This window comes from Aethalodelphis obliquidens, unplaced genomic scaffold (genome assembly GCF_003676395.1).
Source record: "Aethalodelphis obliquidens isolate GAN/ISIS:26980383/991018 unplaced genomic scaffold, ASM367639v1 scaffold2, whole genome shotgun sequence".
Classification (NCBI taxonomy): Eukaryota; Metazoa; Chordata; class Mammalia; order Artiodactyla; family Delphinidae; genus Aethalodelphis; species Aethalodelphis obliquidens.
Genome location: NW_020837946.1, coordinates 13,358,509 through 13,374,691, shown reverse-complemented (window position 1 = coordinate 13,374,691; position 16,183 = coordinate 13,358,509). Strand labels below are relative to the sequence as shown.

The 16,183-nt window shown below is 38.7% G+C and overlaps 1 protein-coding gene across 12 annotated transcripts in view; it reads right to left on the bottom strand.

Annotated features, from left to right (window-relative positions):
- The window catches only part of DOCK10 (dedicator of cytokinesis 10), a 280,915-nt gene that overhangs the window by 89,059 nt on the left and 175,673 nt on the right, over nt 1–16,183 (bottom strand). For all 12 annotated transcript variants that reach the window (XR_003435547.1, XR_003435550.1, XM_027119931.1 and 9 more), the window contains exons 8-14: nt 12,655–12,838; nt 11,318–11,403; nt 10,960–11,043; nt 10,685–10,840; nt 2,449–2,670; nt 1,914–2,036; nt 591–673 (exon numbers count right to left, since the gene is read on the bottom strand). Coding sequence is in view for 10 of the 12 variants with exons in the window: in XM_027119931.1 (XP_026975732.1) it covers nt 591–673; nt 1,914–2,036; nt 2,449–2,670; nt 10,685–10,840; nt 10,960–11,043; nt 11,318–11,403; nt 12,655–12,838 (938 nt within the window). In the remaining 2 variants the exon portion in view is untranslated. The remainder of the gene's footprint in view (nt 1–590; nt 674–1,913; nt 2,037–2,448; nt 2,671–10,684; nt 10,841–10,959; nt 11,044–11,317; nt 11,404–12,654; nt 12,839–16,183) is intronic.

The following is a 16,183-nucleotide window of genomic DNA, read 5'->3' as shown; positions in this document are numbered from 1 at the left end:
GAGGTTATATGTCCAGGTGGATGGTTCCACTATCAGTGTCCACATTAACTCAGCATTTCTATCAGAGAGTCAACTGGTACTGAGAAATGTGGCTATGCTAATCAGTACCAAAATCAAAGAGAGTTCAAGTGATCAATTTGATGGTTTCATTTGAACATCCATATATAGACCCGTGTTTTCTGCACGGATGAAAACATGCAGCTGCATAAGAAATCACAGTGCTTCCATCTGAATTTTATGCGCACCAAACCCTTGGGACTGATAAAACATCAAGAGTTTGTTAGACCAAATATACATAATAAAGAAGTTATGACTTGGCTTTGATCCTACCAAGTACCCACTGTATACCTGGTCATGCATACACTGTACACATGTCATGGTCCCAGTCTATTATGAGCTGGCTTGCTAAATTATCTTGTAAAACACATGTTTCTGGGGAGCTCAAGGTATTTTTGAAGATGAACACACTAGCATTCTTCTAGGTGTTGGTATGTTAAAAATAACAGGTAACACAGATGCGTTCAAAAATGAAACTTTCAATGCAGACAATAAATGCACTTCTATTCTGTTGGTTGCAATTGTCAACATACCTCACCGCCCAAGCAAATGGCATGCGGTATTTCCCCAACTTGCTGCAGAACTGCCTGTTGGATTTTAGTATCTTTTGTGCATACTAAGGAAAAAAAATAAATATTGTTTAGAACATCACTGTACAAACAGTCCATGTAAAATATTAATAAATACTTTTCCGTGTTATATTGAAACTCAGTAAACTTCTGCTTTACTGGCTCACAGATTCTACCTTGTAAAGAGACAAATGATATCCTCTGTGTTCAAACTATTGTATAACGCTTTCTTTCTTTTTAGTTTAGAAATTTCAAATGTAGAAAACACCCTTACCTTGGAATACCAACTTTTTTCCTGACTTAAAAGGTCTTAAAATATTGAATGGAAAGAGTTATGAAATTTACATTCACAGGCTGTCCTATATTTCTTTTTATTTGTTATGATAGAGGTCAGCAAACTCATTCTGTAAAGTCACACGGTAAATATTGGATTGGCCTAAAAGTTCTTTCGAACAAACTTTTTGGCCAATCCAATATATAGGGCCTTGTGGGCCATGTGGTCTCTGTCTCAGCTTCTCAACTCTGTTGCTATAGCAGGAAAGACAATCTTAAATGAATGAGTGTAACGTGTTTCAATAAAACTTTATTTACAAAAATAGGTGACAGGCTGGACTTGGCCTGCACTCCATAGTTTGCTAAACCCTGAATTAAAGGATTCTCATAAATATGTTAAACACTGCCCTAAACTGTCACACATCCTCAAATTCAATTATTATGCATTATTTTCCCAATATACTTCTTTGTGTGGATAATATAAACTTTTTGTATTTATTTTCTATTAAAAAACAACATTCAATTGTTATAGAAAATATGGTAATTGAAAAAAGAAAGCAGAAAAAATGTCCTGCAGTTCCACCATTTAAAGAACTTATGGTATTTTCTTTCCTCTTTCTTTCTTCATTTAGGTGTTATTAAAATTTGGTAAACAACTATTTTACTTTTTCACTTAGTTCAGCATAAGCATTGCTGATGTCTTAGTAAACCGTATTCCCTTGTTTTCAGTCAGATTAATCCTAACTTTTCATTATTGTTAACACTTTAGTCTTTGGGGGTTAAAGTTTTATCCACATTTAAATTTATTTCTACCAATAGAGCCTCAGCAGAAATTGCAGGATCAAAAAACATAAGCTGAGAATATATACTTTAAAAATTTCCTGTTTGATACTCATTTCACTAACAAGGGAATACTTCAAGACTTACATTTATCAAACTTGATAATTCCTCAAGGCAGTGTGATTTTATTTCTTGAAAGTAATTGAAATTATTTATAAAAAGATCATGCATTACCTTGTTGGAGTCTGGATTTTTAATATAAGGTTCAGCACCACTTGCAATGTTTCCCATCAGTACTTTTTCGATTTTGGCCACCAAAACAATTTCAGAATGTGGATTGCTTACAGAAAATATAGCCTATGTACAAACAAAACAGCTAATAAGCATCTAGGAAACCACACTGAAGACATTTACAAAATTCTACTTTTTTTTTTTTTTTTTTTTCGGTACGCAGGCCTCTCACTGTTGTGGCCTCTCCCGTTGCGGAGCACAGGCTCCGGACGCGCAGGCTCAGCGGCCATGGCTCACGGGTCCAGCCGCTCCGCGGCATGTGGGATCTTCCCGGACCGGGTCACGAACCCGTGTCCCCCGCATCGGCAGGCGGACTCTCAACCACTGCGCCAGCAGGGAAGCCCCCCAAATTCTACTTTTTTAGAGTACAGCTTTAAGGGGGATTTTTATTTGGAAAACTGCTCATCTTATGTAATCTATTGGTAAGAAAACTGGAACTAGCATTTTCCCTCCCATGATAGATAAACAAAAGTGCAACCTGCTTTGGAAATTTTAGCCATTCCTCTGGAAATCCCTTGACATGAGGTTCTTCTGATTGTCTTGGAGTGACAGTGTCTATGTTTCCATTTTCCAAAGCCACGGAAGCCCCTGAGAGCATCTGCCTGACAGCAGTGTGGTTTAGATCCACGTGGAAATCAGCAGAAATCTTCCTGCTGTTTCTGAGGTCATAAAGTGCCACACTCACAAAAAAAGGCTCAATCTTCGGAGAAAAAGAAAGAATTGATGGTTTTGACATAAAATCATCACACAGGGGATAGCCTCCTTAAGTATATTATTTAATAAGGCAGTAGATAAAATACTACTATTTATATATAGTAGAATATTTCTATATATAATATGCTATATTATATGTAATAGATATAATACCATATATTATATTGCATGTATTATATATTTTATATATAACATATAAAATACAATATTTGTAGGCAAGTTCCCAGAATCCCTTCCACTATCAGGTTCCTCAGATCCCAGAACTGTATTTCATTGGTTTCTTCATTCTACTTTTCCTGCCAAATATTCTTTTTCATACGTTGTAATACATGTATGATTCAACCTTACAAAACCTTCTAGTTATTTCCTTTACTCTCTCAGAAATATCTGCAATGTCAGTATCCCTGATGATGCCTCATGATCTGACTCAGGTTATGCTTTTGGGGGCAGTAATACCCCAGTGTGACATTTGATTTTCATAGTTCATTACATCAAGGGCACAAAAAGTCCACTTTCCCACGACTTTAGTTAATGTTAACCTAAATATTCTGGTCTTGTTGGCATCTTCCAGTTTTCTCCATTATAACGTCACCATTTTCCCTTTGGTAATTGATTAGCCTTTTTGGAAATATTTTCTGAGATTACACCAATGTCCTGCTACTCATCAAACCCAATCCACCATTCGTAACTCCCACTGGAACCAACTACCACTATGATGGCTACCAATGGTGACCTTCTAGTTCCATCATTCTTTCTACATTAGTCAATATTTTATTGTAACAATGAGCTTTCCTTTATCCCTCATTTTTTATTCATATATATATTTATATACACATACACACATAGGTACATATATATATATATATGTATGTATAGACTCATGGATTGCTATTTTATTCAATAAATTTCCATCTCTTACTGTCGTTATTTATAGTGATACTCGACTTGTCTCAGACTTGGCTAGAGGTACACCCCTCAGTGTAGCTCCTGTGTCTTTACGGCAGATGAGCATCATCTCTGGAGCACCTCTTTCTTTACCCAACAAGATGTTCCAGGCTCATCTTACACTTTCCATGTCCCAGCCATTCCTCCAAAGAGCCCTGGCTCCTGTTAGTGGGGGTGACACTTAGAAACCAAGATCTGGGTGCTTGCTATCTATGCTCATTGTTTCTGGGACACACACATATACATACACATACACAATAGTCACAGCTACAATGATGTCTCTATCTCTGTCAGTACATGAATATTTATTAAAAACTCATGGGTTCATGTCATACCTCCATTTCCAATCCAAACCCTCAAAGGTTCTTTCTAGCCTTTCCCTTTTTCATATTTGCGAGTATTTCATCCAATAGTGAAAAACCTGACTCATTATCATTTATTTACTTATTTGTTCAATTAGTTTACTTATTGTTCAGAGTAACCAGTCTCCCAACCATAGTAGCTATCTAGCTATCTCCTGTGCACCAGCCTGCACAGTGCCCCAGGTCCTGACAAATCCAAGGGCGTGGCACCTCTGCGCCTCCACGTGGCTCTCTCCCCCGCATCATCTGGAATTCTTATGCTCACTCAACTTCCAAGCCTCTGTGTGATTGCTCCCTTAACCTCTTACTACCGTGCTAGGAAGGAAGAGGAAGATGTGAAGTAAAGGGCAAATGCGAAGGTAAAGGAAGATGGAAAGGGAAGGGAAAGTTTCTTGCTTGAGTTTTAAAGAAGTAGAAATTTGGTAAAGGGGAAGTTATAAAGGGCTTCTAGTAGGTGGAGTGACATGGCAAAGTCACAAAGACATGAAAAAACACAGGTTTAGAGTGAGATCAGAGTGGAAACAAAAAGTTAGGATGTGTTTGCAGAAGATACATTTGAGAAACGTTAGGAAGGTACAACCAAAAGGCTTGGAAATCCATTGCTTGTGTGCGTGGGTTGGTTAGTTGGAGAGAGGGTTCACAAGGGCATGAATAAAAGAAAATCCCCAGGTTTGGAGCTATAGGAAACTAAGTGAATGACAATGCCATTCACTAATATATAGGATGAGGATACAAAGATGAATTCTTTGGTACAGAGAATCATCTGTAGGACTTTCCAGGAGCAGTTGGATATATGAGTTTTGAGCCCAGTCAAGGAAATTGGGCTGGAGATCTGAACCCAAAAGATTAGGGGATGTGAGTGCCTATTCAAGGCATTAAATAAAAAGAAGAGAATCAGAATGGCATCTTAGTAAATATGAACATGCACAGGATAGAGACTGGAGTAGGGAAGACAGCTTACAAAGGAGATGGGGGAGTGGAGAGAGATTTTTAAAAACAAGCTGCTAAATTTTTTTTAATGCTGCCAGAGTTATCAAAGACACAGAAGAAGAAAGATTTCAGAAAGAAATAATTTTCAACTAGAAAAATGTCAAATGCAAGAGAAATTAAATAAAACAAGGACTGAAATAAATATTGGTTGGCCAAAAAGTTCACTCAGGTTTTTCTGTAACATGGAAAAAACGGACGAACTTTTTGGCCAACCCAATATATGTACATGTAATTATATACACAGACATATGTATATAAATACACACATGAATAATTATATACATACATATATATGTAAATACATACATATGTAATTAACTACAGGCTTCTGAAAATGAATATACTTATAAAAAGTTTTTTAACTTTTGTTTATGTTACTTAATCTTGAATTGATGCCTCCCGCCCACCAGGATTCTGTGGATAAGCAGGTTACATACAAAAAATACATTGTGACCAAGTTCATCACTGTACAGACTCACTCATGCTGTGGATTTTGCTGAATGTTTAATAAGTATCGTGTTCTTTGAAATGCAGGATTATGGCGAGTTTATAACAGGGGTATTAGTTTAATTCCTTAATATTAGCAATACCTGCCAGCTCCCTTACTGTTACAATTACACATAAAATAAAATTCAACGCATTCGTTTTTAAAAATAAGACAAAATGGAAAAGTTTCATATTTTACCAATTTAATTTAGTTTAGAAAAACTCTTGGTTTGTGGCAGTGGTAGTCTGCTAAGAGTTGAAAAATACAAAATTATGTGAAAATAACTCAGGTAGGAACCCCAAACACATTGAAGGTCAAAGGAAAAAAATCCTTATTAAGTTTTTGTGAATTGCTGCCTTTTGATTTTCATTTCTGCTTCGTGAATGGACATAAATCACCTACTTTGATAATCCATCAGGAATTAAAGCTCATATGGTGCTTCACTTATTTCCTCCAATCCACCTTTTCAACTTAAATGTCACATCTTACCGTTTTTTAATTGGAGTAAAATTGCTTTGCAATGTTGTGTCAGTTTCTGCTGTACAATGAAGTGAATCAGCTATATGTATACATATATCCCCTCCCTCTTGGACTTCCCTCCTCCCATACCCCACCCCTCTAGGTCATCACAGAGCACCGAGCTGAGCTCCCTGTGCTGTACAGCAGGTTCCCACTAGCTATCTATTTAACACATGGTAGTGTGTATATGCCAATCCCAATGTCCCAATTCATCCCACCCCCTTTCCCCCCCACCATGTCCACATGTCCGTTCTCTACGTCTGTGTCTCTATCCTGCCTTGCAAATAGTTTCATCTGTACCATTTTTCTAGATTCCACATGTAGGCGTTAATGTACGATATTTGTTTTTCTCTTTCTGAATTACTTCACTCTGTATGACAGACTCTAGGTCCAACTACATCTCTACAAATGACCCAGTTTCGTTCCTTTTTATTGCTGAGTAATATTCCATTGTATATATGTACCACATGTTCTTTATCCATTCATCTCATTGGACATTTAGGTTGTTTCCATGTCCTGACTATTGTAAATAGTGCTGCAATGAACATTGGAGTACATGTGTCTTTTTGAATTATGGTTTTCTCAGGGTATATGCCCAGTAGTGGGATTGCTGGGTCATATGGTAGTTCTATTTTTAGTTTTTTAAGGAACCTCCATACTGTTCTCCATAGTGGCTACATCAGTTTGCATTCCCACCAACAGTGAAAAATGGTTCCCTTTTCTCCACACCCTCTCCAGCATTTATTGTTTGTAGACTTTTTGATGATGGCCATTCACATCTTACTTTTTGAATCACCAGCTTTTCAATAAAGTGTTGTTTAGAACCTTCAAAGCCTAACAAATTAAGTCATAGGTTTCTGATGTTTAGAATTCTGTACTTCTCTTTAAAAAAATTCAAGAACATGGCATTTTAAATGTAGCTCAGCTGTGAAGCAGTTTTATTAGTTCAGATTTTTGGAATCAATTTTTATTTTCAAAGAAATATTTTATACTCTAAAACCATCAACTTGAATTTGGTTTTCAACTGACTGACTAAAAAATAACATGCTGTCAAGTATTGTTTCCCCATCGTGAAAAAGTCCTTTTAGGGTGTCTTTTTAGAAGCTCATTCATTAAATGCTACTGAATTGCTGGCTCTTCAGCAACTTGGAGAAATATTTCAATTAATTTAAAAGCATGCTCACTGAGTTACAAACAATGAATTTAAAAATAGCGACATTAATGAGTATCACTGAATAATCACACAAAGATTTTTTAAAACAATGCCATTACATACAAAATTGCACTTGAGTTCAGGTGAGGCTGTTTTCTCGGTTTTTTTACATTATTGTTTATAAGCACTATGAAATTATTCTTAAAATTCTTTTCCTAGTTTTTAAACATGTGTATCAACTGTAAAATAAATTAAAAATAATACAGACATACAGAGCACTTGGAATTGGCTTATTCCTATGGCCTGACACATAAGAAAGGGCTCACAGAAGCTGCTCTTTGAGCTGCATGTGCTCTCTTGCCTGGCGAGATTGGCCCAAATACACACATTTAGCTTCTGAATATGGGCTTTAGAATAAAGATACGAAGCCATGTGGAAGGAGCCATATGCCCCTGGCACTGGAAAGAAAAGCCCATTATCTTTGAGTTTCCGTTTCTAAATTTGAGCTTTTAATCACACTTAAAGATGTACCCGGTCAAAAAAAGCATTTATTTTTATTTAATAAAATTTAGATTAAGTGACATTATAATTTAGGTTAAATTTTCCTGATATTTCCAAACATAGTTTCAAGAACTAAGTTTCTAGTTGTTTTTTTTTTTTACTCCCAAATGAAAGTATGTTCTGATTGCTCCTCCTAACATTTTCACTCCAAGGAAGTTTTTTCTGCTATAGTCATCCTCCATGTGGCCACATCTACCACGCTGCTCTCTGGCTTCTTGTTATTCAGCTTCTCAGCACCATTCCACATAGCTGACCCTTTCTCTCTTGGCGTCATGACCCACTCTTTCCTGGTTTATCTCTACATCCATGAACATTCCTTCTGATTCTTCTCTGGTTACTTCTCTGTTCATCCATTAAATGTTTCCTACACACACAGAAATTCCTACATGATTCCCTCTAGGTCACTGTCTGTACCAGACTTCCAAATTTGTATCTCTGTTCATGCCATGCCTTTGAGTTCCAAACTTGTATTTGAATCTGCCCACTGGCCATCTCTATTTGGATATCTAATAGGCTGATTAAGCTTCACATATCCGTAATGTACTTCTCGGCCTGTATCCCCCAAATCTGCTCTTCCTCTAGTCTTGTCCTCTTAGTAATGGCACCACCATGCGTCTAAGTGTTTAAAGCAAAGACTAGGGACTCAGCATTCAGATTTCCCTTCCCCTTATCCTGTATATGCAACGTATCTGAAAAAACTGTCAGTTCAATTTACAAAACAGCAGTCAAATCCATCCATTCCTCTCCCTCCTCCTTGCCAGCCCTAGCGCAAGCCGTGATGTGAACTATAGTAATAGGCTTCTAACTGCTTTCCCTGTTCAACTCTTGTTTCCTCCAATCCATTCTTCTAATGAGATGTTTTAAAAACACAAATTAGGTCACACCATTTTAATGTGCTTTCAACTCTTGAATAGCCTCCACTCACACCTAGGATAAATCCAAACTCTTTGCTACAGCTTATAAGACCCTACCTAATCTTACCCTGTACTGTTTCTCCCACCGCATCTTGGTCTGCCCTTCCCCTCACTATCTCCTTTCAGTTCCCAGAACTTGCCAAGACTTAACTGTCTCAGGGCATTCACGCTTGTTCTTTCTTCTGCTTGGAATCTTTTGCCCTGACCTGACGTTTTATCCTTCTCAACCTTTGGTCTCTGTTCAAATGTCACCCGCTCAGAGAGGTCTCCCATGGCCCCCCACCTACAGCAGCCTTCTTCCCAGTTCCTCTGTATCACATCTCTTTATATTGATTTATTTTAAAGAACTTTGCACAATGTGCAATTATCTTGTTAATTTATTCGTTTCCTTATTTACTTCGGTCCTTTTCCAAAAGAATCTAGTCTTCAAGAGGCTAGGGACCTTGTTGATTTCGTTCCCTGCTGTTTATCCAGTACTTAGAACAAGTCTGGGTCTAGTAGGTGCACTGAATAAATATTTGCTGGAGAATGAGTTAACTCAACTTCAACTGCTTTCAGTCTCACATAACCTAGTGCACAGTTACAGTTATAAAACATGAGGAAGCTTCATTTTGGAGGAAGATTCTTACTGGCAACTAATCTCAATTTTAGCTTACTTGTCAACAAGAATCTCACAGGTAACATTGAAAACATCAATACCTTGCATGCATCGTATTTACAAATTTCAAAGCAATTTCCCAGATATTAGAATAAGAGTTAATATTTAATGAATGCTTGCTCTGCGCCGGGCACCATATTTAATCTTCACAACGGCTATTTGAAATAGTCTTATTATTTTCCCCATTTTCAGAAGAGGAGACTGAAGTTAAGCCACTTGCCCAGCATGGAACAACTTGTAAGTGGGAAAGTCAGGCATTTGTTACTTGATTCTCCTCATTCTCCTGAGGTCCATAGCATGTACCGTTGTCCTGCTATTACACCAGGAAGAAGGGGGCTCAGACAACCAGTGAGGTGCCTGAAGACCCAAGGGCAGTAGGTTACAGTCTTTCGAAAGAGTTCACCCATTTTGCCAGCAACTCACTGTCAAACTAACGAGGCTCGTTTTACTACATCATAAATAAAGGCATGTACAGGATTGTGTGTGCAATCTGCAGAGAAAACTTAATGCTGTTTCTACCTTTTAAAAGCAAATGTGGCTTGTATCATGGATCTGGAAATAAGTTTTCTTCTTTAAGGTGAAAGATGACAATTGAGGGATGCTTTATGAGAAATGAGGACAGAACGCATTAACAAAGAATGAAAGGGAACACACCAATATATTAACAATGATTTTTGATGTTAGGATTATGAGTGCTTTTTATTCCCTTTTTTATAGTTCAACCTTTAATAATATTTATGCTCACAAAATGTCCCCTTCCCACACATACATTTACAATTAGTATAGAATTGTCCCCTAGAATACTAAGAGTGAACTCTCGAGAGAGCCCACTTGGTAAGAAGAGGAATCTTGTATGGATTTAATGAGCACAGTGATGTTTCCCAAATATCAGTGAAGCACCTTTTTCTCCCTACCATTTACGTGTATTATTTATTTAATATTTATATAGTATTATTTTACTTGATTCACTATTTAGCCTTGTCATAAGCAGCAGTAGCTGTGAAAACACAGGGTTGATTTGCTCATTATAAATATTCTCTAATATACATGAAAATTAACACATAAATATTAAAATAAAAATATCAATTTAAAAGCCATCTCAAGTTCCAAGAAGATACAAACAATATCTTTGGAAACTCTGAACCACTGTGCTGATTTAATGGAAAGAACCCTAGAGCATAATCCCTTCGATACTTCTTTAAGTTAAAAGGGAAATTCTATGGCAGTGTCCTGACAATTCCACTTCATAACTTGTGCACTTTTTCATGTGGAAAAATGCTGTCAATCATACCCTTGGTACAATTGAGGGTGTGAACTCAGTGCCTGGAAAGATCAAGAATTGAATAAAAGATTTTAACGAGGGTGGTGTGATGTTGGCCGATCTATAGGATGTAACAGAAGAGAAACTTACATTTGTTGCGGGATCGTTTTCATTCTCTGTAACACATCCCTGGAGACTTAAGTTGAGAGCTTTACAAATGATCATGATTCTCTTAGCAGCTTTTTCTTCAAATGGTTTGATCACAAACTCAGGTTCTAAAAGATCCTTCTTCTGAAGTTTCAAGCTCTAAAAAAGTTTGGGAAGTTTTACTCAACAAACACCCATCATAAGAAAAGAGATTCTAAATTATAAACCACAACTGTACGAATCAAGTTCATGTCTGCTTGGAGAGAATTCCGACTTACATCTATATCTGGATCCAGCAAGAACAGATTTAGCCTCTCCGCGTTTCGAGTTGCTTTGACAATCTCTTCAGTTTCTGTGAGGTACTACAGAGAAAACTGTGTTAGTTCTTAGTATCTAAATAGCCAGAAACTTACGGCCCAGCTCCATCCACACGGCCAAGAAATAGCCCCTTAGTATCAGCACTGCTTTAATATCATCCATGAACACTCCACAATCTTATAGAAACATGCTTTTGTTTTCTGACTGTTGTGTTTCTTAGTCTAAATCTTCGAAGAAAGCATTTATATCTTTTCCATGAAAGCAATAAACAATAAGTAATTCGAATTTATTTTCATAGAAAAATGTCAGCGTTATTACTTTTGTGAAGTCTGGGTGTAGGTTGTTCTCTGAAGAATCTGTTTCCTCCGGTGTGCATTCACACGTTATAGAATTATCCAGGGAATCTTGAAAAGATACACCAAGACTGGGTTATTAAACAGTTCTCATGAATCATTCCTTTCTCTAGCCTGTGACATATAACAACTGGGTTAGACTCCAGAGCGATGGGGGATGGATATTGGTGAGGAGGTGGCTTCACTGTGTCCTGGCTCTAGTATTCCGTATTGTTAGATGAACTGGGCCTGGAAATCAGATGTCCTGGTGCTCATTTTGGGACACTCTCCATGACACCATCCTGTGCCCATAAGAACTATGGACCCTTACAATACTACATTTATACTTGAGGTTGTTTTGTCGCAGTTCATTAATGCATACTACAGTTTTCTTATATATGAATATATTTTGGATAATTCTGACTCTTAGGCCATCAATGTAAAACCCACATTCTAGCTTCAGTTAAACTCTCTAAGACTCTGTAAACATTAATATTCTAGTTGATCATTAGTAAGCAAATCATGAATGTAAAACACTTACTGTGATATATAGCAGTTGTATTAAAGTCAACCATAATTTTCTTCCTTATTATCTCATGACTCTCTCATATGATACACAGACTATCAGAACTTAAAGACTTAAAATAACATATCATGTGCTATGAAAAATGTCTTAAAGTAATTTTCCTTTAGGATCACTGACTCTGAAGGTGAACTTGTCTTCGATGTGGCTACAGACCTGTTTTCTCCCCTACTTTTCATCCTCTCTTTCCTCTCTCTTGTTCTCTTCTCTTTGCCTAGCCTGGATTAGAATTATACGAAAGAATTAGGATGGGCAGAAAAAAAATCTGTTTTATAAAAATCTCGAATACCATGCAAAATTCATGGAACTTCCACAACTAGGCTGATCTCAGTGGGGTCAAAAGCACACGTGAAAGATGCCTTTCAACTAAAAGGAAAGAATGCATATTTGCCATTACAGAGTATTATGTTCATTAATTAAATTTAATGAAAGGCTATAAAACACAGAGTCTCCCCTCTAACACTCCATCAGACATGGGTATATTTTTAATACCGCTGACCGATGGTTCCTAACATCATTGGCTGGATGTCAGCCTCAAAGCATTGCCTGGCAACTCAGAATCATACCTCTGTGTGGTGACTCTCACTATTGAGTAAAAGTAAAGGTTTATGGGTGATTTCCCGGAGCGAATAGCTCAGGGTTGGAAGAGCTACACCTGACGGCTACCAGGGTTAGTAGCAGCTGAAATGAACCAAATGCGCACTTCGCGAGGGAAGGGAGGCGGGTGTGCAAGCGCTCACCCAGCCCCAGCTCCATGAGCTCGGTGCTCCTTCTGCCCTGAGGGGGGCCCTCAGGACTGATCTGCAGGATGCGGCTCAGGGTGTGGATCCACTCCTCCATATCTGACTCCGTTTCAGCCGCCAGCACAAAATAGGTCAGGTCATTCATTTTCAATTCGAAGGCATATTTTCTTAGTCTGTTATTCTGTGGCATGAAAAGAAAGAAAAACACCAGATACCAAGTCTTAGAGAGTGGGAGACGCTTTTTACGGGGTCTTTCCTCATGAGTAGATGACCTCAAGGAGATCTTCCAAAACAAGACAAAAATTTAGCTGGATAAGAATCATTTCGTTTGGTTTCTTTCGAGCCTTTTTGTACATTTTTCTTGATTGGATGAGCATGTTGGCTCAAAAATTTCATCTTCAGGCAGGTGGAGGAGTATATTCTAAGCTTCTTCAAATAGTTGCTTTGAGTTGCTGCCTTCACTTCCTCACCTTGTGTTCTGTCTACAACTCACTCCAGTTGGGTTTTTGACCCCATCGTATCCCAGAGGCAGCACTTGCCAAGATCACCAACAAACTCTATGCTGCTGTATTACCCAAGGACATCTCTTTCTTCATATCTTCCTTGACCTCTCATCAGAATTAACACAGTGGCTTCTTGAAACCCATCTCTCTCTGGGTTTCTCCATGACTACACTCTACGCTAGTTTCCTTTCCTCCTGAATGGCCACCACTTTTCAGTCACCTCTACTGGCTCTTCCTTATCTTGCTGACTTGTCATGCTGACCTCAGCTCTGCCTTAGACTCCTTCCTTTCTCCTCTGGGCCAATGGCTTTAAATGACATCCATATGCCAGGGACCCCCAATTCCTGTCTCTGGCTTCTCCACCAACCTCCAGACTTTTCTCGAACTTGACATCTCTACTTTGCATTTTGTGACCAACCCACGAGGCTTTGTTCTAGTTCCCTGGATGTGCTCCCATCATAGGCTTTGTTGCTGCCACAAAGGCCTGAAACAACCCTCCCATCCCAAATCACCATGCATGGGTTCACGCACACAGCACGATGTTTGCCCTTCAAGTGCTTACGTGACTTGTATTCACTCTTCAGATCTCAAGTGAATTTATCCTTGCTCAGTGAACCTTCCCCAGTTCCCCAGTTAGGACAAGGTTCTTGTCCTCCGGGGCACTGACAACAATTTGGGATTACATGCTTATTCACTTTCATTTGTTTGTTTGAACAGTATAGTCCTCCCTTATATCTGCCTCCATGAGAGCTGGGTCACCACTCTGTCCTGTACCAGTGCTCTCACACAGAAGGATTCAACAACAGTGTGTTCAAAACAGTCATATCTTATAAATGGGACAGAAGAGGTTCTTCTCGTTGGGAATGAATGAATGATTGAAGAAATGAACAAACAAATGAAAAACAAAGATTCTCTGTTGTGCAGAGAATTAAAATGGTCTGATGGGATGAGTAGCTACTCTAGATTGAACTTTCACAGAAGGTGAAATCTGTAAAAAGAAGTGAGCTGTTTAAAGATCAAAGAAGCACATTTAAAGTAGAGGAAATACAAAAGCAGATTATTACAGCAGTTTTATATATTCCTGCCATGAGATGAGAAATACAAATGCAAAGTAGAAACTTCCCCTGATGATATAAACTAGTGTTATATAACCTGCGGTGGCTGTAAGAACTTCTGAAGATGTTCCACATTTAATTCACTCCTAGGTACCTCTGACACAAGTATTCAACTCTTACCCACACTGTTCTAACGCCTTTAGAGAACTCACAACTGTAATAAAGCAAAGCCTACACAATTAAGATAAGTAAAATACAAACAATAATAGAACCCTAAGATGACAGCGGCACTATAGTGCGGGGTTGCGGCTAAACATCAAGGTATAAATTCTTTCTGAGAACAGGATTGCTATTTCTTGGTGGCAAGAAAGAATAATTTGTTTGTTTGTTTGTTTGTTTGTTTTTGCGGTACGCGGGCCTCTCACTGTTGTGGCCTCTCCCGTTGCGGAGCACAGGCTCCGGACGCGCAGGCTCAGCGGCCATGGCTCACGGGCCCAGCCGCTCCGCGGCATGTGGGATCTTCCCGGACCGGGGCACGAATCCGTGCCCCCTGCATCGGCAGGCGGACTCTCAACCACTGTGCCACCAGGGAAGCCCAAGAAAGAATAATTTTTAATATACTCCTGGTCGTGTTCTCTTTCTTTGGGAGGCTCTTAAAAACGTCCCCAAATAGCGTTCTCCTTTCAGCTTCCACAACAGTACGGCTACTACTACAAACACGACACTTACTAAACACTTGTCGTCTATATACCTGGCACTGTGCTGACCATTTCAGTCACCATTTTATTTAAATCTCATAATAACTCTATGAGAGAAACTGTATCATTCCATTTAACATATGGTAACAATGAGGCTTGGGAAGACAAATGAAAATATGCTTGGGATACACGGGCAGCAAGTGGTGGAGACAGGAAGTAATCCCTTTATCCTGTAACATCCCCTGAGATGACCAGCCACAAAGAAGATGCTCATCAGATGCCCTTCTCCTTCTTTGCCACCTGCCTGGCACAATCACACACCACATGGGTAACCACGACCTGGGATGTTCTGGTTTCTGAAAGTAGACAGCAGGGCATCATACAAGACTCAAGAAAAAGTAAAAATTGGGAATTGAAGGAGAAAGAAGAATTAGCTAAAAAGCTAACTGTGATCCTCACTGTGGAATATCACAGCTCACATGACACTTTCTAGACTCTGCCAAGGACAAGCTCTTTGCTCGTGTCCATACTTTCGTATTATTGTCAATTTTAATTATTTCTTTGCCCTGTAATGACTCACTTGCAGGCTGCCATTTTCAATAGCCCGTGAGCCTGATAAGGGCAGAAGCTCACTAGTTATCCTCAGTGCAGTGACAGTATTCATTCTTAAAGAGGTTCTCTCGTGTTTACATTTTGTGCTGGGCAAAAACAGACAAGGTGTTGGAACAGGGCCGATGGGTGCTAACCAATTAATCACCCAAATGTGAAACTGGAAGATAAATGTACTTAACTTTTGTATGAATGTATTGAAGAAGACGTATGAAATCAAGGTATAAAAATTCTTTTTGAGAACAGGATTGTTACTGCAACATGAGAATACTACTATTCTTTTTTTTTTTTTAACATCTTTATTGGAGTATAATTGCTTTACAATGGTGTGTTGAGAATACTACTATTCTTGCAGCACCCTCTGTGTTCTGTGAGAATACAGAAAGGATGACTTGACTAGTAAAAGACCACAGTTGCATTTTGAGATCATTTTGGCTGCGGTGTAAACAGAGGCGGGGTGGTCCTGTGCAAAGCAAACCTCCAGGTAGCTTCTTTAAGAATGCAAATTCTTAAAAGCTATGCTTGCCTCATGAGGAGTGGGGCAGACTCCCTCCACACACACTCCCGCACATTTCCTGGGGTGCTGAAGAAGGAGGTCCATAAAACCGCCTGTGACCTGCACTGACACAGAGGGTCTGAGGGCAAAGACAGACGGCCGAGA